The sequence below is a fragment of the Conger conger genome, chromosome 2 (assembly GCF_963514075.1).
Source record: "Conger conger chromosome 2, fConCon1.1, whole genome shotgun sequence".
Classification (NCBI taxonomy): Eukaryota; Metazoa; Chordata; class Actinopteri; order Anguilliformes; family Congridae; genus Conger; species Conger conger.
The window spans coordinates 52,153,117-52,180,984 of record NC_083761.1 but is presented as its reverse complement, the minus strand read 5'-3'; the positions used below and the strand labels follow the sequence as shown (position 1 = coordinate 52,180,984).

Here is a 27,868-nt window from a genome sequence, read left to right as displayed (position 1 = left end):
TTGTTTTCAGAAAATTCTTTGAATTTTCTCTAAATATGTACATTGTTGTTGAAGTTGTTACTTGATTTATTTAATAATATCAACACAGGCATAAAATGTGTTCAGTTGAAGACAAGTAAAGTGGCCCTTGCAAAGTTGATTTTCTAAATGGTTGATATGGCTCAGCATCAGATGCCCTCTGAGAATAATCCTAGGATGCCAGAGTTTTGTTTCAAATAATGGTCATTATTTGTGTCTTTTCTTTGTATACATAATACGTTAAACTCACAGCCGAAGACGAGACAATCCAGGCAAGCAAAATGTATTATCAGCTCTGACCTCTAATGGCATGTTGTGGAACTACAAGCATACATACGGAACAGAATCCAAAATAATACACAAAAATCTTCATTATTTGTTTTAATGAGACTTAATTTCGTTCTAAATTCACCAGCAAATTTTCAAATAAACAAAGCCTCTCGCCTCTGGTCTTAAAAAATAGTTTTGTCTGAAGAGGAGAATGTAATACATCGCATGTTTTGCTTACATTGCTCACAACATGTTACCTCTTTATTGGTAAAGGGACGGAATATATGTGATCATATGTCATCAGCTACTGAGTGGCAACATCTCGTCCACGAATGTCCATGAGCGATTTTGTACACAAAGGATGCTGAAGAGCGGACCAGGGGGGCGTGTCCATGGCTTTCGGGAGCTTTCGCTATTGGCTCAGAGCTCTCCTGGTAACCAGCACAAATTGTATCAACACATCGAGGACGCATGAGTATTTTTGAACATTTCTGAATAACGAGAAAGAATGCAGTCAAAGAGATGACATGGACTGTAAGTCAGCGTTAAGTCAAGTCGGAAGCCCTAAAATTGCCACAACGCGCTAGCAACTGTTAAGCTATCAATGAAAGGAAATTATTTGTTTGCTTGAGCGAGATAGCTAGCTGTAACTAGCTTCGTTAGCTAGCATCAGATAAGCATCAGATAACTTTGTACTGAAAATTATTTGTTTGTAATATTGTGTCATTAACTTAAGTGACCAAGCTAGCAATTGGAGTTTTATCCTTCGTTTCTATTTAGAAATGTCTATTTTGAGAATCGTGACATTGCCAATGAACAGTTTATCACGAAGTTAACAGCTAGGTAGCTATCAGACGCAAGCTCCGAAAGTTTGCTAACGGTACGTTAGCTAGGCCTTATTTAGCCACGGTGTGGACTTTCCTGCCAATGCGACAAAATGTGTCTCAGCGGGAGGTGCGAACCTCCGATATTGCATGCACATCTGGTGTTCGTCAGTTTCCCATAGCTATTGCAGCTGGACTGGACTAGTTTCTCTTCATGCCAAATTTACCCCAAAGTTAAGTTACGGGAGAACTATGAATGCTGCATTTCGCTTCATAAACGAGTTGTCAAGCTTTAGCGTGCAAGATGTAACGGTAACGTTGATGGGGTGGCTAGCCAGCTAGATCGCAAACAGTATCATATGATGCGATACTTAAATGGCTTAATGTTTTTTTTTTTTTACCCTCCTAACAACCTCACTTTCAAAAACAGGGGGATCCAAAACGCACTTCCCTACAACCACGGAAAAAGAGGTAGGCCTGACATTAATTGCTGTGCCGTTATTCTATTTAAGATCAACACTCTTATTTCTTGTCAAAATGCGTTGCTAGTTTATAACTTACAATTAACGTTACAATCTAATTTGTATGGAATTTTATTCCATACGAATCCGGGAGGAACCAAATGGTTAAAATAAATGTTTGTCCAATTATTGCTTAACACATTCACTATTAGCCAACAAAGTTAGTTAACTTGGCTCTGGCTTCTTCAGTTAGGTATTTCTCGTCCTGTGAACGTAACTAAAATCAAACCAGACCAAGATCGCAAAACGTTCGTTACCGTAAATAGCTGCATACTGAAATCGGTGTATTTAAAGGTTGTCAGTCAGTTTTCATATTCACGCTTGAACTGAGAGGAGCTAGTGGCTGTACCATATTACAGTAACGTTGCACATACTGAGTGGTTAGGTGAAATATAACAGGGAACGTTACGGTTACCAAAGCAGACAATCTCGCGTGACTGCTTTGCATTACTTTCTCTTTATTTTTCTGTTGATCAAAGCCTCCATCATTGTTTCTTCCTCGGCTTCTCCTCTGCCCCCTCCCTTCCTTGTGTGTCTCTTGCAGATGCTGTTACGTTAGTTGGCTATCCAAGACCGTGTAAGAGGCCCCTTGATTTATTGTTTTTCTGCATGTAACATTATTCGCCAGATTTCCATTAAAGGGGAAATGAAATGTCTTTAGCATGTTAAGTTAATCTCTTTAAGCTACAGCGCACTTATTGTTAACTTTCCAATATAAACGTCTACGAATATGTAAATGGTTAACTATAAAAATAAAGGTACCATCAGCAATATTATCCCTCTCTGTGAAGTTCTCAATTGACTGTTCTTGATGAAACTGCCAACTGAGCTCCTACATTTACATTTTATTCAACTTATCATCTGCAGTCCTGCATCTAAAATGAGTGCACTTGAATTCATTTTTCATAATTGAAGCTCCTGCCAAGTCCAAAAAATGCAGGTTAGGGACTACAGATAAAAATGAGCTCATTAGCTAACTCTGGCACATTTACATTGATGCAGAAAATTTTGATTAATGTGCACTGTCCCTGGTAAATAAATAAATATATATATTTGAAGTGTGCCCCACCCACCCAAAGTCATGAGATGCCATGGCAACTAGAATAATACCCACCTTTTTTTTTTTTTTTTACACAGCCATGTACATGTTGTGATGTTAATTGTTTTATTCACATGTACACAATTGGTACTTGTGTCTGTGATTACAAATTAAAAGTTCATTATAATAACTGCAAATGGAATTCTCCCATTTTTTGAAGATTAATTTTCTTGTCAAACACATTTTTCATCTTTTGTAGTGACAGGTCTGTGGCTGTAGAAACCACTCTACCATATAATTTTTTGTCATATAAACGTTTCTGCTTCTAGGCAAGTTTAGATAAATCCACTTCACCACCCCTGCACATGAGAATGTGATCATGTTTCATACTTTTACCTGTGCCTCTGCATACTTCCAACATATTTCAGCATCTGAACGCTTGCTGTCCTTTCTTGAATTCCAGGCTAGAACACTTGGATAGTTAGTAAACATGTAGCAGTGATGTGCATTCCATTCTTATTATCTGTTATGTGTAATATATTTTACTGTATCTCTATTTAAAATCTTTCACTCACTATCTTGTCAGGCCTCTTCTGGATCTGCTCCAGTTTGTTATTTTCCTGTTTGCTAGAACTACTTTTGCCACCCCTCTTTGCTAGAAGGCGTGCGGGCGGCAGACACATCCAGCTCGATTGACCCCATCCCCAGTCTCTGTTGCATTCCAGACTATTGAAGCTGCTAGCACAGCATGAATCGCTGTCCTCTTGATAAATGTTTAATGTTTCTCAGTATGGCTATTGCAGAAAATTGATTTATGTGTATTCCAGGCGAAACCCCCGACTTGTCCCTAAGGGGCTGAAACGAATATCTGATGCTTATAGTTAAGTGTTCTAGCGAACTGAAGACACTTGTGTTAAACTGCACCGGGCTTGCTGTGGCGATATCACCACTTGACGTCACATTGTCTACAGAACACTGGGAACAGGATAGTGAAATACTCGGGGAAAAACAGGAAAACACAACCTGGGCTGGGATGCGTTTTACATTACCGATAGGCGAATTCTAATGTGTTTTAGCCTGGAACATGAAAACCTCTGCAGACCTATTGTTTCCACATACTTAAGTGTTGACACATGAAATTTGATATGACTTGGATATTCTCTTTTGAGACATGCACTATCCTGTGTTGCATCAAGTTACAAGGTAGCATGCAGAAGCAATGCTGCAAGGGCGAGTTTGTCTGACCTGACTGTGTTGTTTTTGAAGGAGTGCCACGGGAGCCCAGGCAGAAAGCATTCGACTGCAGATATTGAGGAGAGACATGATGAATATTTAATCGCCCTTCAACAGAAAAACAGGTTAGCTGTGACTATTGGGTTTTGGCCAAGCGTCTCGGGTTTCTGGTGGAGATAACTGTCAAGTCAATAAATAATACTAACAAGTCATGATTAACTCCAGGAAACTGAGTGGCACCGTGACACCCTCTAAGAAGGTTCTCACCCATGCAACCGTGCTGAAATCAGATTTTGACAGATCAGATTCTCTCTTCTACATCCTTTAACAATAAGCAGAGACAAGGTTTTGTATATCAGCAACTTTGTGCAGCACCTGTATTTTAAATAAACCTTATTTAAAATAGGATGAATGACTATTTGCATCAGATGCCACGTGACAAGATCTCCGTGAGGCAAATGCCCCCTTGTGTGTTTGCTGGTCTTCGTCAGGATCTTGAAACGGCTGAAGGTCAAAAGCACCAAAGAGATTGAGCTGGAACGTCTGGAGCAGGGATTCTCCATCTATGTAAATGGGGCCAACTTTGAGACCATCAGGAGGCCCCCGAGACCGGGGCAGAAGGTGCTGACCTCGCCCCCGCCTGCAGCGCGGGCCCCGCATACTGCTGGTGAGCACAACCCACCCCTCTGCTGTGCTTCTGCCTGAAACCCACCACTCTCAAGCCCATCTACCTCAAACCCATCCTCTCCCCTCTCCTTCAAGTCATTGCTGGCCTCCGGTTCCCGGCCCTGTTCGCGCTAACGCTTGGCCCCCGCTCTGTGAGTCAGTGTTGAGCCGGTTCTCTCGCGTCCCTCGGATAAGAACATATTCGGGCCAAATGAATAAATGATAGTGGCTCAGTAGATGAAAACCATTTGGCACGATGCTGCTGCTGCCGCCGCTGCTGCTGTCTGTTCTGGAGGGGACTGCGCATGTGTGATTTGTGCCTTGGCTACCCGCAGATGCTTCTAGAAGGATCGCTTTGCTAGCTGAAGACCAGGAAGATCCGCAGAGGAGTCGGACTGCCCCAGGGAAAGTGCAGAGGAAAGAATGGGTTCAGGTAGGCTGTCATTAATGTTTGTATACTATGGAGCGTATACGGGAATCATGTAAACTCTTTATGTACCCTCAGGTAAACATTGCACCCCCGTGGTATGCAGGAAGGTATTTCATCTTCATCTGAGTACTGAGTCTGGTCTTGGGAACAGAGAGAGTCCTTCTACCTAGTCAAGTGGAATGGCAGAACTTTTTATAGCTTCTTATTAATAAAAGATAGGCTGAGAGGGTGAGAGTCGACCAGACTGAAAATTTCCACATGGACGAGTTGGAACTACTGCATCTACTGTACACTGCTGTAGATATTTTTCTGTTTCTCTTGTTCCATGTTATCTCTGTATTGTGTCAGTCTGTTGAGTGGATGAAGGAAGCCCTTCACGTTCTGCGTCTTGCCCTTCCTCCTCGCAGAGCTCAGTGCACATTAAAGCGGAGAGCGGGCCCGTTCTGCGACTTCACCCGGAGCCCCTGTACTCTGAGGACTTTGAGCCCTATGAGAGCGTGAACATGGAGGTACGGCTCCTGCTTGTTCTCACCAGGCTGCGTTACGGGGATGTGTGGGTAATGCTGCACTTTTGGGACGGTACGGGGAAAAAGGGGCCAGGACGGCACGGCGGCGTATAAAATATACGTTGCTATGGCTACGTTGCTCAGTAATTGTCCTATAATGCAGACAGTTTTCAACAAGGATAGGAAAAGGTGGATTGTGTTTGGTGTAGCTCTTTATGGTAAATGGTAAATGTCTGCATTTATATAGCGCCTTTATCCAAAGCGCTGTACAATTGATGCTTCTTATTCACCCATTCTTACATAATCTCACGCGGTGATTGGCTGCCGTGCAAGGCACCAACCAACTTTATCTGTGTTGGGGTCCATCTATGCATGGATTTTCAATGACCATTTTGGGTTGTTGTTTTGTGCTCCGTCACATCCGGTTTGGAATTCCATCGAATATGACGATAAAAAGTAAAATAATTTTAAACTTCCAGTCTCTCGTAGCCATCTACAGAGTTCTTTACTTGTCCTAATCACATTTTAGTGTTGTGTTCTCGTCCACTATATCACATCTGGTTTGCCGCGACCGTGCTCCGTGTGAGCGCAGCATAAGCCCGCGTCTCCCTGTGTGTCCTCCCTCTCCACAGCCCGCCGCTCGGTCCCCGCACAGGGAGGCCCGCGCCGGCCCCAGGGCCCCCTGCGGCCCCCGTGAGCCGGAGCACAGCGAGCGAGTCCTCCTCAGCATCGACGAGGTCAAGGTGGGTGGCCCAACTGCCCAGTGCCAGAGAGAGCAGTCTCACCCACACCAGCAGAATGAAACTTCTTTCACAGTCATTGCCCCTAGACTCTGGAACAGCCTCCCATCTTATATTAGACTACATCAGTTTCCGTTTTTAAACCTATTTGTACCCCATACAGTGGGCTTTCCCCACTGTATGATTTTCTGTTTTTGTTTATTTATTTTATTCTATTCTATATATTTGCACTTTTAATATGTACTAGTTTTTTTGTACTCGCCGAATATCTATTCTTGTGCTTTGCTTCTGTCATTTTACTGTTTCTCTTTGTTCAGCACCTTGTGCTAAATTCTGGGAAGGTGCTCTAAATACATGTATGGTTATTATGTTATCGTTATTATTGTCGGTGGGCGCCCTGCTCTGACGCTCAGGTGCTGCGGAGGAGCCTGGAGGCGCGGGCGAGCGTGAGGCGCGGCGGCCGGGACTCCGCGGGAGAGGAGTCGGAGGAGGAGTGGGTGGAGGAGCAGATGGAGAGGGAGGAGAGTGCTGAGAGCCTGGAGGAGCTGGGCCTGCCTGCCAGAGGCCCCGCCTTCAACCTGCAGCCCAGCGGCTCAGCGAGCCGCCGCCCTGACCCCGGGGAGCTCATCGTGCTGGACTTCGGCCCCTCGCAAAATGGTAGCCCTAGCTATTTCTCTGTGGGGTCGGTCAGAGGCAAACATGTAGCTCTGTATTTGGGACTATTATTACAAGGGACTGCAGATGGAAATAAGGTGTAGCTAACTCTGGTGTGGTGCATAATATTTCACTTTGTGGAACGTATGTTAAAAATTACGCAGGGTCCCTGTGAACTAAATTAAATTTCAAATGTGAGTTACAGGTTGCGACTCTGGATGCCAGTGACTGAGATAAAAATCTGTGAATTGTTTATCGAGCGTACTTTTAAGTCTTGGCTGTGGTTCTATCTCCCGTCAATGCTGTAGGTGCAAGGAAAGAGCGCACACTATCAGCAAAGAGGAAAGATAACATGGAGGCTTACATTCCCACCAAGCCAGTCATAGTGAAAAACAAGACCCCTGACTGCCCGTCCTCCACACAAGCCAGAGATACAAGTGAGCACAGACCCTAATTAATGTACTCTCAGGACAGACATATGGGAATATAAGTGCTTGAGCAGTGAATCATAAGTATTTGAAAATCGTCTCTTGTCAGTTTGTCTGTGTCCAGAATCTTCCATCACAGTGTGTTCGAATGCAGAGCTGAAATTAGTTTCATGGATTTTCTGGTTGTTCCTCAGGGCCGTGGAGTTGTGTGGAGCGCCCCCTGTCTACAGCCCGGAAGGCTGCACAAGAGGAGCGGGACCCTGAGGACACTGCTGGCCAGGTCTTCCAGGCCCTGCAGACTGAGAACAGCTCCGTGCAGTCAGCGCACAGGGCCTCCCGACACAGGCTGGTAAGCAGGGCAACCCTCAACTCCACAGTCAATTCTGTAGATCTGTGCAGTTTGTCATTTTGTCATTTTTGTCATTATGTACAGTACTATGCGAAGTTCATAGGTACCCTAGATGGTTTTGTATCAATTCTTGAATGATTTTTTTGTTTTCTGCAAATACAGTAGAAAATAACATATTTGAGATATCCATTCATTTTCCCAAAAATTAAATGTTAGAGAATGTTTTGTATTTCATTAAATAAAGTAACATATGAAGGATTAGACCACTATTCAGATAAGAAATTGCTCGAGGCTGTCTGGGATTACCAGGAGAATCAGAAGCAAGCGAGACGGCCAAATTCTGTTGCATGTGCCTAAGACTTGCACAGTACTGTATCTATGATCACATTTTCTGCTGTGAATATCACACCTTCATATGGGAACTCTTTGTACGGCAGCTGACTGACTCACACACCCTTCCTGACCATTTAACACTCCTCTCTGTTTGTTTCATTGCATCACAGATCAGAGACTTTAATAACGTCTCTGAGGCTTTTGGGGAAAGTGGGGTGACCAAGGCCATGCAGAGAATCACCCTCATGGAGCCAAGGTACATCCGGAACCAGCTTTCATTGCCAGAACCACAGAACCAACTGCTGACCTACCCAAATGAACTCAAGATGTTGTGCCTTTGCCGTTCACCTTTAGACATCATTCTGAAGTTAGCTTTGTTGACTAAATTCCACTGGTCTTTTCTGCCGGGTGGATCTGAAATTTGCAGTGCATGCTTTTTTATCCATTTTAATAATGTACTGTTTACTTTCTTATCCTAGCCAGCAGAAGAAACTTCTGAAGGCACTGGAAAAAATTGAGGCTGACACTAATGTGGATTTCCCAGAGATATCAAAGACTGGCAGTGGAAAACCAGCAGTGAGTGTATTTCATGTTCTTATTAAAGGACCAGTCAGAGAACAGTTTCAATTTGAGCATCTCAATTTAAGTAACTGTACTAAGAGACCAGGTTTCAGTGATTACTCAGAGACAGGATTTTACTTAAAGATTCACGCGAAAGTGTAATAAAGGTATGATTTCAATTCCCTGGAGTGGTATCTATTCATCGCTGAAATGTGGACCTCACGGCTCCAACTTAACATGGCATATAGTTTTCATTTGAAAAATTCAATAGCCTCTTTCCAAATATAATCCGACAGTTATTCATGAACATCCACAGAGATGAATTTGTGCAAGGTTTCATCAAGAATTATTATTATTTTTTATTTTTTTTCAAAGTGTGCCCTTGGGTGTTGCAATTTTCAGATGCGAGTTAGCACTTTTGAGCCATGGGTTCTCTCTGCGAGTTTCTATTTAGCGTCTGTAGTTAACATAAGCCTAAGAAACTTTCTACATTTTTAGGTGTAATTTATGTTGTATATCTCAACCATGAATTTAGACGCTGTTATGCTTTAAAGGTACAATAGGTGCATAGCGGGCGATGGCACGGAGAAGAATAGCAGTTCTGTTGTCCCAACAGAGGGTGCGGGCGTCTGCAGAGGTGACGGCAGCTCTCTACGTCACCATGGAAATCCTGTCCAACTGGGGGAGCGGCAGCCAGGTCGGACTGACCGAGGTTCAGTTCTTCTGCCGGAGGAACCGGAAGCTCTACGTGTCCCCCCACGATCTGGACATCCGCAACGCCGACCATCCGGGGAACCTGGGGGCGCTGGTCAATGGGAAAGCCAAAGTGAGTCTCTTCAACCCTCTGAGATACCCTCTGACTTTCAGCTCCTCCAGACATATGGAGGTCAGACTGTTTCTGGATCCAGTCTAGCTGGATTATGTTGTGGATTTCTTCAGTGCCAGCAGTTCAGGAATACAAGCTGTTTGTCTGTGTTAGCCTTTTCCATTTCTATTATGAACCGCCCAAGGTGAATTGAACTAATTTAGCTCCTGTGTCAGTCAAAAGCCCAAAATAGAGTGCCATTATTTCTCGGTAATGCGGTTGGAGCGAGTCTGATTTGATAACCGCGTAATTTGGTCCTTGCGCTGTCGTTTTTCAGCGTGGGTCAGGCCCGAATCGAAACACGATGAAGTCTGCACGGCACTTGTTTAACGTTGTGTTTTCTCTCCCTGGTTGGAACTGACAGACCACAAAAGAGCGGCACATGTGGACCTGCCCGTTCCACCCACCCGTTCAGCTGTACTTCATCATCCGCAACCCGGAGCGCTCTCCCGACTTCGGCGTCTCCAGGATCAAGATCTGGAACTACAACCGGAGCCTCAATGTAAGATCTGAGTCCAGGAGCAGGGTCTGGATTCTTTTGTCCAGCCAGAACTGTTCTTTGTGCAACAGTCTAAGCAGCCCTGTTCAGATAATTTGACTGTGTGGCAATAATAAAGATGGCTTTCAGTTTCCTTGCATTTTAACGGAATACAATGCAATGAATTTAACGTAGACCTCTCAGGCCTATAATTATATATTATAATATATGGGGGGGAAAAAAGTTATTTCCACATTCAGATACTGCAACATACAGTGGGCTCCAGAATTATCCAGAATGATAAATATGCACAAAAAATGCTGTAACCTAAAAGATGACAGATATTAGCATACGTTTTTTCAACATGTATAAAGCAGTATTCTTCGTGATCATGATTTTTTTTCCATTTATTTTGACAGATTTTCCCATGCTGAAGGTTGACAAATTTATTTCCATGCATTGACAAGGTTTTTTTTGTTGTTTTTTTTAAATGCTCGCTACCTCATTTTTATGCTCTAGTGAAACAGGAAGTGATGGAAGACACTATAGTTCCTTTAGACTGAGATCAACTAAATTAAATAAAGTGAAATTGACAATACAATTGGACATTTTGTTTGATTTTATGTACAATAATTGTTAGGGGTGCCCATAATTTTGGCCCCTGTGGTTTTCATAAAAAATGAGATTACAAAATAAAAAACATTGAAACATGAGCGTAAATACATTGAAATGAAAACATGTTTTCAACATAAAATAAAGATAATTATCCATGTTTTTGATTATATGCAGCCTTTTTTCTTAATTTCTATGAAGGGTTGCAATAATTCTAGAGCCCACTTGCTGTTAAATATTTCATATTATATGTTCCAGAAAGTCCATATATTTACAGTATGTTGCAGCATGTTCTATTTCTGTATATAGAGCACATTGGAGCGAGAGGGTAGCAAATGTCAGCCACCACCGAACTGTCGTGGAGGAAGAGTGGGGATATCTAATGTGTTTTCACTGACAGAGTTGGTTGACAGAGCCATATAGGGAATTTAGCTTGGAAAGTTTGTTTAACATATCTTACAGCTGTGCAGTGCATGACTGCACACGTGCAGTTACTTTTCTGCTTGCTCAAAGGGGAAGACTGCCTCCTACTGGCTCACCAACGCCACTTCTATTCGCAAACCTACTAGAAGGTTCTGCCTGTCATGTACTGCCCAACTTCATCCCCCCTAGTTTCACTTGCCAGGCAGGTGGAAGAGACTGGGTGTTGTATCTCTCCTGTTATCCAGAGCAGTTGTCCTCAATCCAGACGTGTGTTCAAGACCAAAAACATTCACGGCTAACTATATTACTGTACTACAAGTCTTGTGCAATGTACAATTACAATGTACAATGTCCGCAAAGCTCTTACTCTTTGGGCTCTTTTTAAGAAAGAGGTGCGGTACAGGAGCACAGAGAGAGGAGTTGCTGAGGCACGGACGCTGTGCTGACTGAGGGTTTTTCCAGTGTTGTCCTGTTGAATGTGGAGCAGGGGGAGATTAGGGCCGTGGGATTAGAGCAGGATCAGCAGCCTCATCCTCAACTGCTTTTTCCTGGCCGTCGATTGTTACTGAGGGGCATCAGAAAACCGGCCCGTCCCGCGTGTTTGTGGGATACCCTTGGCCGGTGTGGAGATTCTCACCTCTCTCTGTGCACGCGGTAAGTGGCGGAAGATTCCGGGTGGCCTGCTGTGCAGTGCGTCACACAGGCGCCAGCAGGCTGTCAGGCAGGAGTCCACGGCTCCTTCACACTATGAGATCGACGCGCCCACGATGTGCAAACAAGGCTCAGGCTCGTGTTTGCTCTTCCACAGCCCGCGGATTTGCTCTCCTCTGGCGTTCGTTTAGCAGCGCTGCTCTGGGAGTGTGTTTGTATCCGGGCTGAAAGGCTTGCTTTAACTTGTGTTTTTCTCTACTCGGGTGTGCTGAAATCGCTGCGCTGTCTCTTTAAGGACCTGGATGTGGGTGCCCGGCACGTGAGGCTCTACCTGAACAGCACCTTGGTGTTTGAGGGAGAGCTGGAGAGGGGCTGTGGGAACCAGGTGTTTGACTACAGCACCGCCATCGACCTGCAAGCCCTGGCCCAGGAGCCCGTGTCCCCCAGCTCCTCGGGCCACAGCCTGGGCGCCAGCGAGGACCTGCTCTCCGACCATGACAGCGGCAGCCAGGGGAGCAGCGGCAGCAGCAGCCACACACAGCCGGCGGACGAGGAGATGAGCGAGGGGCTGGCCCCGCCGCGGGAGGACCTCTCTCTGCCGCCCTCGCTGGCCGGGAGGACCTCCCCGGACGGAGAGCCCCTGCTGGAGAAATGGCCGGATCACGTGGCGGGGCGGGCAGTCGTCTCCCAGCCCGTCTCCAAAACCCCGCCCTGGCTGCAGCCCCTGGGCGGCGGGGGTCAGGACAGCCCTGAGGGGGCGAGGGAGAGGCCCCCCTGGCTCTCCTCGGACCAGCCCCCGGACCCCAAGCCGTCGGCCGTTCCTGAGCTTGCCGGGGCCCCGGGCAGGTCCGGCAGGAGCTCCGTCCTGTGGGGAGAGAGGGCGCAGAACGGGGAGCCCAGCCGGCCCCCGACGCAGCTGGCCGCTGACTCACTGGATCTGGGCGACCTGCTGGAGGACCTGCGTGTGAGAGGGGTCCGACCCGTCAGCAGCAGGAGGAGCGCCAGGAGAAGCGCTCAACACCCAGAACCCAGCAGAGACCGCACCGCTGACCCGCTCGGCTGTGGTACTGCTCATTCACTCTTATTTCCCCTTTCACTTTCCTCAGCCGCTTTTATCCAGTTAAAGGTACAGTCGGTAAGGTCATTTTGGTGTTAAAACATTGTTGCAAGACCATTGTAAATCCCTTCCTATCATTGAAAAAGGCTCACTGACATGTTGACTCACCCACTGCCTGTGTTTATAGTTCTTAAATACGGGTTTCAAATTATACGGTTGACGGACTGATTGCTTGTAATTGCCACAGCCAATGGCGTTTCAACGTCAGCGCGTTCAAAGAGAAGGGGTGGGATAAACAGTGTAGTGGTTTGCGGGTGTTTCTTGCTGCAATTGCTCTCCTGACCGTTAGAAGTTCGAAATTACCTATTGTACCTTTATGTAATAATGGCCTTTTTTAGTGAAACTTTGTTCTAGAGAGCCACAATTTCAGTACCGTTATTGGAGGGGGGGGGGGGGGTAGATATCTGTTGCTGTGCACCTTGCTGCCTGTTTCCAGGGAGTACCCACCGCAGCAGTGCTTCAGGTTGTGCGTGCAGAATGTACTGTACTACTCAGCACTCATTAAGTTCATTTGCACCTCTCATCAAAATAATAGACTGCTTCCCTTAGCTGCTGTTTTGCTGCATGTCCTTGGTGTGTTTTTGGCCTTGCACATTGTATTATTATTCTAGAATTTTCTATACTGGAATTTCAATTTCAAGATTTAATTTGAACCTAGTGAGGTCAGGGCCTTATTTGGGTGAAATGAGTTAGGTGTAGCATGTGGTTGTCTGGAAGCAGGTAAGCTGAGCGTGAGAGAAGTCTCTTGAGTGCTGTCGTTATTTGCACAAGAGGAGCCTTGATGATTGCCAAGTTGTCATGGACACAAGCTATTTTTTCTGTTCTCAAATCCACAATCATTGGCCCTTATTGTCGCTGCTGCTCTGAGGTGGCCAGTAATTATTTTGTCATTATTTACTGGTGATCATGACAGAATTACAGGTATACTCAAAATACGGAAATATACACTCACTGAGCACTTTATTCATGTGATTATCTAATCAGCCAATTGTGTGGCAGCAGTGCAATGCATAAAATCATGTATATACGGGTCAGGAGCTTCAGTTAATGTTCCCATTAACCACCAGAATGGGGGGGGAAAAATATGATATAAGTGACCGTGGAATGATTGTTGGTGCCAGATAGGGTGGTTTGAGTATCTCAGAAACTGCTGATGAACTGTTGAAGGTGACAGTAACTCAAATAACCGTCATTACAACAGTGGTATGCTGATGAGCATTTTTTATTGAGCGTTTTTATTGTCAGATTTTCTGCCAATCATTTCTATTCATATATTGTATAATATTATGTTGTACATAGTGTTTTATATATAAATATTTTATAGTATTGTTATTTTGACACATTCTGAATATTAATTGCTGTAAATCTGCTGTAATTGCTGTAAATCCGGGTAATGGGTAATGATGACTGCTGATCAATTTGGAGAAATGATTGGAAAAGCATAGCCAATGCAGATAAATGGGTTCCCTTCGATGAACATTTGTTTTAGTGAGTAATATAAATCATAATGAAAGCCAATCAAATAATTTGTTTGGGGGACTGGAATTTTTTCAAAGAAATAACTTATACAACAAATACAGTGCTCTCCATAATGTTTGGGACAAATGTTATACTTCTTAATTTGCCTCTGATTTTGCTAAATTTTAGATTTGTAGGGCACATTCTCAGATTTTATTAAACATTTTTATACATTTTGGTTTCACCATGTAGAAATTACAGCTGTGTTTGTACATGCAGTGCCCTCCATTATGTTTGGGGCAAAGACCTAAAAATCACATGTGGTTAAAGTGCACATTGTCAGATTTTAATAAAGGGCATTTTTTATACCTTTTGGTTTAACCATCTAGAAATCACAGCCGTGTTTCACCCCCATTTCAGGGAACCATAATGTTTGGGACACAACAATGTTGTGTAAATGAAAGCGGTCATGTTGAGTATTTTGTTGCATATCCTTTGCATGCAATGACTGCTTGAAGTCTGCGATTCATGGATATCACCAGTTGCTGGGGGTCTCCTCTGCTCTGCCAGGCCTGTATTGCAGACATCCTTAGAAACAAGCTTATGCTTGTTTTGGGGTTTAGTCCCCTTCAGTTTTTCTTCAGCGTGTGAAAGGTATTCTCAATTGGGTTCAGATTGGGTGATTGACTTGACCACTCAAGAATTGACCATCACATTCTAATCATGGAAGATGTGACTTATTATGATTTCTGAGCATGTTAGTTGGTTGAAATATATTTGCTAAGAGTAAGTAAGGCAGCAGAGAAAGCAGTGGAAAGTGATGGTGAGGTTCCTCCCGTCCCCACAGATGAGCCTGGCCCAGCCGGCAGCAGCAGGAGGCACTCCACCCCCCGGGCCCAGTGGCGCAGCGAGCAGGACGACACGCTGATGGAGTCGTGGGACTCGCTCACCAAGTTCAACCAGTGCCAGCGCGGCCGCATCTCCAACATGGGCTTCGAGGGGGACATCTTTGACGAGTTCCTGCAGCGGCAAGCGCGGCCCGAGACGGTGGCCGGGGCGGGGACTGGGGCGGGCGGCCAGTCCCTGCAAACGCCCCGCCGGGAGAACCTTCCGGAAGAGCCCGAGGAAGACCCCATGAGCGAGACCGAGCGGGACGAGGAGTTTGAGATCCCCGTCCTGCCCCAGGGTCAGCGGCTGGTGATGAACATCCTGTCCACCTGGGGCGACCGTCACTACGTGGGTCTGAACGGCGTGGAGATCTTCAGCTCCAGCGGGGAGCCCGTGATCCCCGCCCGCGTGCGCGCTGACCCGCCCGACATCAACGTGCTGCCCGCCTACGGCAAGGACCCGCGCGTGGTGGCCAACCTGGTCGACGGCGTCAACCGCACGCAGGACGACATGCACCTCTGGCTCGCCCCCTTCACCTCGGGCCGGGCCCACATCATCTTCATCGACTTCCACAGCCCCTGCCAGGTGGCCATGATCCGCATCTGGAACTACAACAAGTCGCGCATCCACTCCTTCCGCGGGGTGAAGGAGGTAGAGATGCTCCTGGACGGGAGGTGCATATTCAGGGGCGAGATCGCCAAGGCCTCGGGCACCCTGTCTGGAGGTATGGCCGTCCCCTCAGTAAGAGCCCAGCACTGCTATGCTGCGTTACATACCCATGATTAGTGACAGCAGTGTGGTATACCCGGGACAAAGGCAGAACTGCACTGCAGAGGCCTGCTAGGTGGCTCAACCGGTTAACTTTCCCAAAACAACAATGGAGGCTGCTGTATACGGACGCAGTATTGAACGCAATATAAGAATCCCAAATTAGGGCCATAAAGGGGGAAAACCATCATTTTGTTTATTTTCAGAATTTATTTTAATACACTGCAGTCAAGTGTCAAACATACAGTGTCTGCGTGCTAGTACAGGTGTACTTGTGAAATCTGTCAGTTCCTGTGATTGTAATTATATGTAATTTATTATATTTACTGTGTGAAGTGCAACCTTGATGAAGGGAAACTGTCCTCGCTCTACCTGGCAGCCCTGGAGCAGTTTGGAGACACTATCCTCTTCACCACGGACGATGAGATCCTGGAGGCCATGTCGCGTTTTGACGAGACGTTTGAGGGCGAGGCGGATAGCCCGGAGGCGCTGGGGAGTGAGGAGGAGCTGCAGCGGCCGCGCACCGCTGATGGAGAGGGCGAGGAGCGACCCTTCACCCAGGCCGGCTTCAGGGACCGTGACCAGCACGTAGGCTTACACCTCAGCCCTCCGCCATTTCACTTCATCAGCCAGTGTTTCTCTTCTGGGAAGTGTACACTGCAATAAAGACCCGCCTCTTAAACGTATGTTTCAATACAAGTCATTTTGTGGAGCAGTTTTATTTGCATAGCGTATGCTAGCAACATCAGCTGTCCCTGCTAACCGTTTATGGCATCTGCGTTTTTCCCATTTGCACACACTAACTACGGAGGATAATAGATTGATGTAAGAGAGTACTAACGTCAAATGGTCTACACGTATTGATTCTAAATGTGCCTTCTGTGGCTTGTTGGTGATATTGCACTTTGGTATTCCCAGACAAACACTGATGTCCTCCACTTCTGTAGGTGGCTCTGGAGAAGAGCATCTGTTAAATCATTGTAATACACTCAACAGTTGTCTTTGCTCCTATCGTAGGTGAAATTATCTCCCAGCACAGGCGACCTGCCTGAAGTGGCTATGGAGCAGGTTCCTGGGATGTACACCGGAAAGTGTGAGTTCTCTGTTCTTCTCCAGAGTCTGAAGCTGCTTCATGTATATCTGTGTATATATACAGGGGCGGGCTGTAGCATAGTGGTTAAGGTAAAATTACTGGGACACGCAAGGTCGGTGGTTCTAATCCCGGTGTAGCCACAATTAGATCCGCGCAGCCATTGGGCCCTTGAGCAAGGCCCTTAACCCTGCATTGCTCCAGGGGAGGATTGTCTCCTGCTTAGTCTAATCAACTGTACCTCGCTCTGGATAAGAGCATCTGCCAAATGCCAGTAATGTAATGTAATGTAATGGATACGATCTCCTCGCTCTTCTCCACAGGCCTGAAGATGAACCTGAGCATGACCTGGGGCGACTCTCACTACCTGGGCCTGACTGGGCTGGAGGTGGTGGGGAAGGATGGCCAGAGCCTGTCCCTGGACATGAGCCTGGTGGAAGCCTCCCCCCGCGACCTCAACGAGCTCCCGGAGTACAGCCGGGACCTGCGGACCGTGGACAAGTGAGTGAAGGAGAGGAACATTTTTCACTTGGCTAACTGGAGAGGCTGTGTCTGGGTCATTGACGCATCTCCCGGATCCCCAGAATTTGTTTTGAGTAGCTGCTCTTATAGACAGCCTGTTAGTCACTCCCTCCAACATGATGTTTTAAAATGGGGGTATGTGTCCGGTTTAAAGAAACAATATACCCAAAAACAAACAAAAAAAATTTTCACTGCCTGCAGATGATGGTTCAACCAGAGTACTATTAATAAAAAACAAATCTTTGTTTTAAGTGAAATTTAAGTGCATTTGCTGAAAGCCTCAAAAGACAAGAAATTAAATTGATCAGCCATAACACTAACATCAGCCTGCTCTGAAAAGAGAACAGGAGTCACTTCAGATCACACCCAACAGTTAGCTAAACTTAGAGCTAGCGGTTACATTGAGCTAGAGTTTAATTTAATTTAATTTATTATTCTTCAGACAAATGCATTATTAGTTGTCTAGCTAGTTAGCTAACGTCACACTGTTATCTCACTGAGCTGGCTAGCAAAATTTACAGGGTGTTTAATTAGTTTGTGTTTTATTGTCTATGGACAATGCATTGTCAAAATGTACAATTTTGAGGTCTAATTCAAACTTAATAAAATGTACAGTCATGAAATAAATAAAAAACACAGATATTTCTGAACTACCCACAGAATGAATGGTCTTGTCGGGATTGGTTGGATTTAAATGTCTTTTTTTTTTGCGCCAATATACTTTAAAATCAGTGGAGGCTGGTGACTTCCAGAATTGAGGAGGCCATTTTTTTCCGCTTGCTCACTTCACTCGCGATGGAATGTTTTGTTGAAACAATTTTGTTTAGCTTACATTTTTCATTCTTCTACAGCTTCAACATGTAATCACCAATTTAATCAAGTTTAGCATATAAAAAAGATAAGATAACACTTTCTTTATCATATGTAGTTTTATTCAATATATTTAATATAAAATATGTAAAAATATGGTTCCAGTTGGCTTTATCTAACGTTAACGTTATCCACTAGAGGGCAGCACTCTATTCGTATTTAGAGTGAATTTCCTCACAGAGCAACAATTCGGTAATTTGATATGGAAGATTATTAAATTGACTTGTAATAAAACGAAATGGACTACATTAAAAATAAAACTGTTCAATAAATCCCAAATGGTGTCTAACATGACCTATTGAATGTCATTCTCACTCCCTAGTATCTGGAATCTGCATATCTCCAGCCCAAGATCTCAAATTGTGCTAGAATCTCGCCGACTTCCGAGGTAGTTTTAAGCAAAAGTGTTTGGCCAAATGAGCTATAAACTCCAGGGATGATGCCAGGGGTGTTCTCTAAATTTCCTGAAAAGCACAAGTTGATAGGACACTCGTAGCCACTATGGCGAGTGTTTGTTTGACTGAAGTGACTAGCGAATTCTCAAAATGGCTTCTGTGTTGAATAGGAAAGGAAAGGATAGTTGATTCCAAATGAACCAGTAGCATGTGATTGGACGAACAAAATGTCAATCTTTCAGCCCTGGACACAATGCATGGTGAGGCCAGGCCTCCGTTGCCCACCCATTTTCAGTGATCTGGCCAATCACATATTGGCATGAAAAAAAATGCATTACATTGACTTCTATGAAAAGCTAATTTCCTAGGGGAGGCCTGGCCTCCCTTAATACAAACTGATAGGGAAATCTGGCCTGTTGCTTTACAATTGCAATATTGGGTTTTAGCCATGGGAAAATTTAGATTTATGAACAAAACTAAAATAATATGAATATAAAAAATAAAAAATATGTTTTTTGTTAAAATAAATAAATAAAATAAATATATTTATTGTTTTTTTTAAATCTCTCTCTTCTCTCAAATTATTGGGGAGGCCAGGCCTCCTCCACCTCTATGGAGGAGCCTCCACTGTTTAAAATATTTTAAAGGTATCCATAGCGCAGAAATGGCACAACGTAGTAATACCAAAATCAGTCATTTCTGAGCCTGTTGCCATTGTAGTAGACCTGTGAAATGGCATTGAGATTGGTTTTGAAACAAGTGATATACTGAGGTTCAAAATGTATTCTTCTGAATGGAAGTATCAACCAACCCAAACACGATGGCACTCACTATATAACCTGTAATGGTCTGCTGTAATATCACTGGTAAACAAAGATTTCTGATGGTGCTCTTTTTTAATATGAAAAGTACAGTTACAGTGGCATTCATTCTCTTGTTGGTTATGTTCTGTGGACAGCTTAATTAATTTGATTAATTTAAAGGCTGTGTTCTGTGGTTTAACAGGTTGTTTGACGGTCACAACATCACCACAGAGGACGAGCACATGTGGCTGATTCCCTTCTCCTACGGCGGCGCACACAAGCTGACGGTGCGTTTTGAGAAGGCCCAGACGGTAGCAGGGCTGCGCATCTGGAACTACAACAAGTCTCCCGAGGACACGTACAGAGGGGTGAGGGGCCTGTCTGCGCACGCACAGACCTGGCTTCCTGTGCCAGCTCCCCACCAGCCATGAGGTCATGTTAACGGTTACGCTCTCTGATCCCACAGGTGAAGGTGATGCACGTATCCATGGACGACGTGGCCATCTCTCCGCCTGAGGGCTTTCTTATCCGGAAGGGTCCGGGGAACTGTCACTTTGACTTTGCCCAGGAGATCCTGTTCATCGACTACCTGCAGCCGGCTTACTGCAGGAGCACACAGGAGTCACAACAGTTACACAAGTCAGTGTCATAGTCCTCAGTTTTTTCACATGAATTACATGTCAGTGAATTATCAGGTCACTGATTTGCTGTATTGTTTTTAATTTTATTTTATATTTTAAATATAGTTGTATAATTGCACACTAGATCAAACTTTTTTAGCTGTTAACTTCTGTATGCATACTTTATTGTGAAACATTTAAATCCAGGCCATTATTTCAACATTTATGAAATAATAGCATTTTGGCTTAAAAAACTGGTCAAAAAGTGTGATCTGCTGCATGAATGAGATGGACACACCTACTCACCAACCGCAGAATGCATTTTTTTTAAATTGTGTCGAAGGCAGAGGCAGGCTGAAACAGCAAGTGCAGTTACTCTTTAAAGGCCGGTGAGCTTGAGATGGGATCGAACACGATGACAGTGCTCATACTCACAGCAGACCCCTGCCTCTCTCAAACAGGAGTGGCCCACAGAAAGTGGAGCGGGCCAGCATGGACTACGAGGCTCCCCCCATGCCCTGCGGATGTATCCTTTGCACCTGCCCATTCCCTGCATGTCACAGATCCAGGCCTAACTTATTATAGACCTGTCCACACCAAGAAGTAGAGCTGTAACATGAACTATAACCATAACGGTGTGAGCATCCACGCTGATGAATGCTTGCATGTTTGGCGTGTGAAAGGGTCAACCCGCATTATCCAACCCTGCTCAGGACCTGAGATTTACGTGGGTTTGACATGGCTCAGCTTCGGAATGAAATGCAGGACACGGGTTACATTGCATGGTTAGTGGCCCGACCGTCAGGCTTTCCATGTGTTTCTCCGGCCTAAATTTCCTGAATCGGTGTTCCAAGACTTACGACTGCCTCCGTGCAGCAACAATGTTCCAAAACATAAAAACCGTACAATAATAACCGTATTGCAAATGGAGCCTAAATTAGAGAAACGGACTCCTTGGGAATTACCATCATGTTCGCTAACTGGATTCACAGCTAACATACCGAGTTAAGCCAGCATAATGACAAATGACATTGTATCCACTAACCAGAAAAAACTGAACATGTATGTGCATGCACAGTAGTTTGGGGCTATATCCCTGCGTTCGCTACAGGTAGAGAGTTGGCCTAGAGCTCATTTTAATCAGGAGGGACAGCTGCTCTTCTGCAATTAAAAGGAGAACCTGGGGAGGGCATTTCTCTTTAACTCCCCGTCAGTCATCTTCCAGCTGCAGCTGCTCACTACCTGGGGAGACCCGTACTACATCGGCCTGAACGGGCTGGAGTTCTACGACCAGCACGACGCCAAGATCACCCTCAGCGACAACAGTATCCTTCCTGCAGCTGGCCTCCTGCACTGCTCACCCTCATGTATAGGGGCTCTGTGTTTTCTGTGTTTATTTTTTTTTAATAGCGTAGTGCAGCCTAAATGATTTTCTGATGGTGTTACAGGGTTCCTGGAAGTCAGTGCATTTGTCTGGATTTAGTTCATTTGTCCTGACATGACAGCAGAGGCAATGAGGACCATCTCTGTTTCTGGTTTTCATTTCCAAATTCTGGGCTTAATTGCTTTATCCCTATCATTTATGCCATCTGATATTTTGGCTACATCGCTAAGCAAATGAATTGCAGCCAAAGACTGTTATACATTATATATTTAGCTGTCATCTAATCTACGAGTGAACCAGTGTTATACAGCCAGTAAGCTTATTTAGCAAGGCTAATTGTATACAGGCTAAACAAAAGCCTGTATACATACAGGCCCTCCAGGGCTATAATTAATTTCCCACCCCTGATGTACTGTAAGCCTATGATGTGGATGAACAGCAACCTCTAGAGGAAGACCTGTGGAAGCAACTCTTAATCTAAATCACGGGTAGGCAACCCTGGTCCTGGAGTACCAGAGATAGTCCTGTTTAAAGGTGACTAGTCCTGATCTAAAGAGTTTGCGAGGGGCAACGCTCTCTTAACAACCCGTGCTCAGATATTGCAGCATTTCCAGATAGCGTGAATGTTCTGGAAACTGTGAAGGGAGACGTGCGGACTCCAGACAAGCTGGTGGATGGGGTGAACGACACACATGATGGCAGACATATGTGGCTGGCCCCAGTACTGCCAGGGCTGGTGAGACATGTCTGTGTGTCTATGAACGCTGTGCCTAGTGTGGCCTTGTTCTGTGGGTGTGTTTTTTTTGTTTGTTTTTTTGTCCCTCTTTTCTCCCGGTTTGGAATAGCCAATGTCTTGGCTCATCATTAGAATGTCCTCTGTCAGTCTGGGGAGAGTGCATACAGTATATCACAGTATATCACATACAATATATCAAATAGTGTTTGATATTTCGAGACCCTCGAGTCTTCATGTTTGTACCCACATACACACTAGAATCATTATCAGTAAGATGCCCATCCTGTGCAGTCACAGCATGCTACTGTCTCTTCTGTTGACAGGTGAATCGGGTGTATGTAATATTCGATCAACCAGTGTCCGTGTCCATGATCAAACTGTGGAACTACTCCAAAACTCCACAAAGGGGAGTGAAGGAATTTGGGGTAGGTGTGTCCCCCTTTAAAAGAAGAAAAGATAACACCGATGGAAACAGAGTGGTTATTCATGTTCAGTGTTTCACAGCTCCTGGTGGATGACCTGCTGGTGTACAACGGTATCCTGGATTCTGTGGGTCACCAGGCCAGAGGCATTCTGCCCACCTGTGACCCGGTGGTGCCTTATCACACCATCCTCTTCACCAGCAATGCCAAGATCGCCCACCGGGAGAGAAACACGGTGATCAGGTACGGCTGTCTGCATCAGCGGCGGTGTCTGTCGTGGTTTTGTATCTTTCTGTTTTGTAATGGTCTGTGCTGACCTCAAGTGCATTCATGGCCAGCTCAAGTGCGCTCATACCCAAAGTGCTTTCATATCCTGGTCAAGTGGACTCTTACCCAGTTCAAGCAAACTCATACACAACTGAAGCGCACTCATACCCTGCCCAAGTGACCCCATGCCCAACCCAAGTGACCCCATACCCAACTGAAGAGCACTCATACCCAGCCCAAGTGACCCCATGCCCAACCCAAGTGACCCCATACCTAACTGAAGAGCACTCATACCCAGCCCAAGTGATCCCATGCCCAACCCAGGTGACCCCATACCTAACTGAAGAGCACTCATACCCAGCCCAAGTGACCCCATGCCCAACCCAGGTGACCCCATACCTAACTGAAGAGCACTCATACCCAGCCCAAGTGACCCCATGCCCAACCCAAGTGACCCCATACCTAACTGAAGAGCACTCATACCCAGCCCAAGTGACCCCATGCCCAACCCAAGTGACCCCATACCTAACTGAAGAGCACTCATACCCAGCCCAAGTGACCCCATGCCCAACCCAGGTGACCCCATACCTAACTGAAGAGCACTCATACCCAGCCCAAGTGATCTCATACCCAGCCCCAGCTCAAGCCAGGGATGTGATTCTTCCATCTTAAGATGGAAATCCGTATTTTCTGACCCAATGTGAATTGTGGAGATCTGTTAAAAAACACCATGTATTACTTTCCCCTTTCACTCAAGTAACGATATTCACTTTGCCTTTCTCTCCGACGTTTTTTCTTCCTCTGCTCTGATCTTCATATTTCTGCTGAAACTGGTCTATAATTTTAACTCCTTGAACCCGGATAAATCACTCCCTATAATATCAGTCACATAACTATTATTTCTGATCGTTTTTTACTAACAATGTCATTGCAGGAATTAGTTCACAGTAAACTCTTACGTTGTTCTGCCAAACTCGCTAGCTAGTTAGCTTGCACGTTAACTTGAGTGAGCAAACAAGAGTTTATGCCTTTTTATGTTTATTTGTATGTTCCCATTGTGGAAACACTGAAAAACTGTCCAGCATCACTGGGATCACATTGCGTAGGTCTACTCGTTTTTTTATTTGGAGAAGCGCTGCTCTGCTTTCTCCGGTCTACAAGTTTCGTTCACCCGAGAGAACTCTCGCACTTCTGCCTGCTTATGGACACACATCCCTCTCGCAAATCAAGACCCGCATCAGATAGTTTGTGAATCACGTGGAAGTGGTGGCAGTGTGTAGCTCTGTGCCTGCTAGCTTGCAAATCCTGTTGTTGCAAGGTGATTGACGTGAATCAGTTTAACGGTTTTTCATTTTGACTCGAATGGCTGCTTTGACGCGGAGTGATTTTTGAAATAGAACTGTAAACAAGCATTAGAACACACAGCAGTGGTATATAGTAATTTTATCACTGCTATGAATCAATCCCTACCCGTTTTATTATACAATGTAACCGTGTCCCATGTAAATACAATGTTATGGATGTCAGGACTGATGACATTCACATGACAATTTTCTAAATCTCTAGCTGAATGTTTCGATCTCAAATGGAAACAAAAAGCAAACAATGGAGTGAAATGTTCTTGTATTTTGGATTATTATTGCGTATAGGTGTGGTAAACCTATTAACAACTATCGACAAAACACCCTATCACTTCAATATCGCATTGACTCACACTTTGCATGAATTGTCAATAGAGTGCTCGAAACTCACTTCCAGATATGCTTATTTTTCATATATAAATTAAATATAATTGTGGGAAATGAGTTTAAAAAGTGTCAATATGAGACTTCTGTCTCATGAGGACCCCCCCCCCCCCCCCAGTACTCCCGGGTGGTCATCTTTTTTCTACCTTTAAAAAAAAAAGTTTTTTTTTGCTGGGCTGATCACATCCCTGCCGAATAAAGTGCACTGAATCCAACTCATACCCCACTCAAGTGCAGTCAAGCCCAACTGATTCCAACTCATACCCCGCTCAAGTGCAGTCGTACCCAACTGAAGCCAACTCATACCCTGCTGCACTCATGCTGAGCTTAGCTCCTGTGTTCTCTCCATTCCAGCCCTCAGCTCGGCAGGAATCCGGAACAGTGAGTAGAGCTTAGCGCTTCCGGCACCCTATGTCTCCCCTACCCTTCACAGTCCCCTCAACCTCCTATATCCCCTGTCTCATTTCCTGCTCCCTCACCCCTGCAGTGTGTGTGTTCAGTGCCCTCCTGGTTATTTGGCTCCACTCACCACCCTGTTCCTGCTCCCAGCCTGGACCAGCTCCCTGTCTCAGTGCCGTGGTGGCCTCCCATCACCTCAGTGTAGTCCCCACACCTACCCTCCTGCCGAGAGCTCCCGTGGAAAACTGCCACCAGTACAGCTCTTTCTCTTTCTCTTTCCACAGCAACTATGTGGAGGACCAGGACGTCAAGATGACGAACGAGAATCAAATCGTTCACCACCACAGCAAGAAAAAGCAGGCCGCTGATCCAGGTATGTGTCACGCACCGCTGCCTCTTCCGAAAGAAAATTGCTTCTCTAATTCTCTAATCTATTTACCCCACGCTGTCTGTGCAGCCCTTCGGCCCAAGACCTGCATGACGGACAGAAGGCAGCTGGGGAAGAGACCATACTGAGGGAGTGGAGGTGCAGGTTCACCCCTGGGTCCCCTCTCCATCTGCACTCCAAAGATTTTGAAGCCTGTGCTTTAGCAGAGAGCACAGATAAGCTTGTTGTGAACTGGTCGGTGAGTTTATAGCTAGCATAGGACTCATCGCCCACCATGGATTCGGTTCATCATCACAATCCAATCAACAGCTAAGACTTACTTTTGCCCATTACCGCTTCAGCTCACACATTGGCTTTACAGGAGTAGTTCACTTTCTGGAGATTTTCGATACTGATGAAGGATAGGTTAGATTTCAGGTTTCTGACAACCTGCCAGCTTACAATGGCTTGTTCAGGCATCGACAGGTTTCTGGTTTCAAGAAAGAAAATAGGCATGGGGGGCCGTGAGCTCTTAAAGTAAGAAAATACACTTCACTTAACTAGTAGATTGTACAGTAGCGTTATGTTTCCAAGGCTGTACTTCTGAACGTATACATTTCAGTGTTTATTCATAATTGCTTACAAACCTCAAAATATCAGGTTTGTATTGTGCTGGTACTTCTTTGCTTGTGCGCAGTATGCTGAATGCCCTCTAACCACCGTTGTCGAGCCAGCAGGTCGTCGGTAATTTATCTAAAATATCCTTCATTGTGCCGTCATTGCACACGTACACTAAGAAAACACATACCAACCTACATATTCCCATACATACTCATGCATATTACATATTCAAAGCTTTATGCTGTGGTTTCGTGATGGACCCCCCTCTGTTCTTCAGTACACTGCTGCTGTCGCTGTTCCATTTACAAGAGCGGTGTAAACTTCCAAACCTCTGAATAAGAAAGTTCCAGAAGCTATTTGCATTATACTTAATGTGCAGATAAGCCCTGACAAGGCCTGTAAGGGGAATTGCCGACTTGCTGTCAGTCCAAAAATCAGCAGAATTCTTTTCTGTCAAACATAGTGTCATTATATTCATCAGTTGTTTTAAGCTTTCTGCAAAGAACAGGTAATATAAAAATTTGAGCATTCAAATTTCTAGTGCCTGTGCCACAGCATTGTACCAGCCTACAAAGGGGTCGGATCAGAATGCTAGTTTAAGCGCTTGTTCTTGTTATCGTTTGAGGCTGTACTTATATATTTGTAGCTGTCTGTCTTTGTCGTCACAGAAACGCGCTCAAACTGATCTGTTGAACAGCAGCTTTTGTTCATCAGTCGAATCCATTCTTAAAGCTGTGTAGTTTAGGAAAGTTGTATGGTAGCAGTTGTGGTGCTTTGATGTCTGTACTTTAGGAGCTTTTTAGTGTGTTTGACAGCAAGTACCGTGACAGCAGTTTGAAACTTAAGTGACCTTAAAAGTCTGTTATTTATGAGGAAATTTACACAAGGTTCCTGAATATGTACTCTTCTGTATTTTTATCTGAACACTATCCTGCAGTCCAACCTAAAGTATCACTGAGACATTCTTCTGTTTGATGGTAAATGACTCTTTGTAAATACATATTTAGCTGTTTTTGCCATTACAATATCGCTTGTCTTGTACAATCTCATTAATCAGATATCAAAATGTGTTGTTTATGTGTCATTCGCATTTTGAGGTCTTTTGACCTCCAACTCATTGTGACTGAAGACAGTGTAGAAATGTTGGGTCTTCATCGGGAAATTGGAAGTTTTTTATCCTCACAACTGGGGCAATACATGGTCAATGTATTGTCATTTCATGGAGATCATCAAATGACACATTTATATCACAAACACCAGTACTATTAAATATGCAAGCACAGAAAATATACCTCAAATAGAAGCTAAATGAATCTTGAAAGTAGAAACCCTAAAATATAGATTGTACCACAGATATTGCCAGAAAGCACACGTGGAAGTAATGTTTATATTGCATGTCCTCTACAATGATTTCATCCCTTAAGTGTGAAAGGGTAACTATTAATAATAAAGGGGACACTTTTACTTTGTGCAGAGGTTTATATTCAATGGAAGATACAAATCTGCTGATTTTACAACATTACAACATGCTCCATGATTTCCCTCGAATAAATGTCTGAAGAATTGTTTGAAATGCAGTTTTGTGCATTTCAGTGTTACCGTGAAGTCCACAAGGAAGGATTTCACATTTCATTTCTGTCAAGCTTCAGGATTTTTGGATATTTTGTTGCAATGACTGTATATGTAACATTCCATGTTAAAATATGTTGGAGTATTTTTTTAATCACTTACAGGTATGTGTATATTTAGTGTAGCTTTACTGAAATTAATAAAATATGTTCCAGTAAACAGCCTA

The 27,868-nt window shown here is 44.7% G+C and overlaps 1 protein-coding gene across 2 annotated transcripts; it reads left to right on the top strand.

The window, feature by feature from the left end:
- Window positions 1-688: 688 nt before the first annotated feature.
- LOC133121488 (katanin-interacting protein) lies at window positions 689-27,868 on the top strand. Of its 2 annotated transcripts, XM_061230682.1 has the most exons (29): window positions 689-822; window positions 1,543-1,583; window positions 3,939-4,030; window positions 4,397-4,572; window positions 4,907-5,004; window positions 5,409-5,510; window positions 6,140-6,250; window positions 6,661-6,904; window positions 7,210-7,338; window positions 7,524-7,678; window positions 8,182-8,267; window positions 8,491-8,587; window positions 9,189-9,398; window positions 9,802-9,939; window positions 11,897-12,665; window positions 15,024-15,788; window positions 16,212-16,420; window positions 16,850-16,925; window positions 17,246-17,423; window positions 19,715-19,880; window positions 19,979-20,151; window positions 20,594-20,658; window positions 21,347-21,457; window positions 22,113-22,252; window positions 22,576-22,677; window positions 22,757-22,917; window positions 25,041-25,067; window positions 25,370-25,458; window positions 25,543-27,868. In XM_061230682.1, exons 1-29 carry the CDS (start codon window positions 816-818, stop codon window positions 25,599-25,601), a joined length of 4,776 nt encoding a protein of 1,591 aa, XP_061086666.1. In that variant the 5' UTR covers window positions 689-815; the 3' UTR covers window positions 25,602-27,868. The 2 variants fall into 2 exon arrangements, with proteins under 2 accessions (XP_061086666.1, XP_061086667.1); XM_061230683.1 differs by lacking the exon at window positions 25,041-25,067.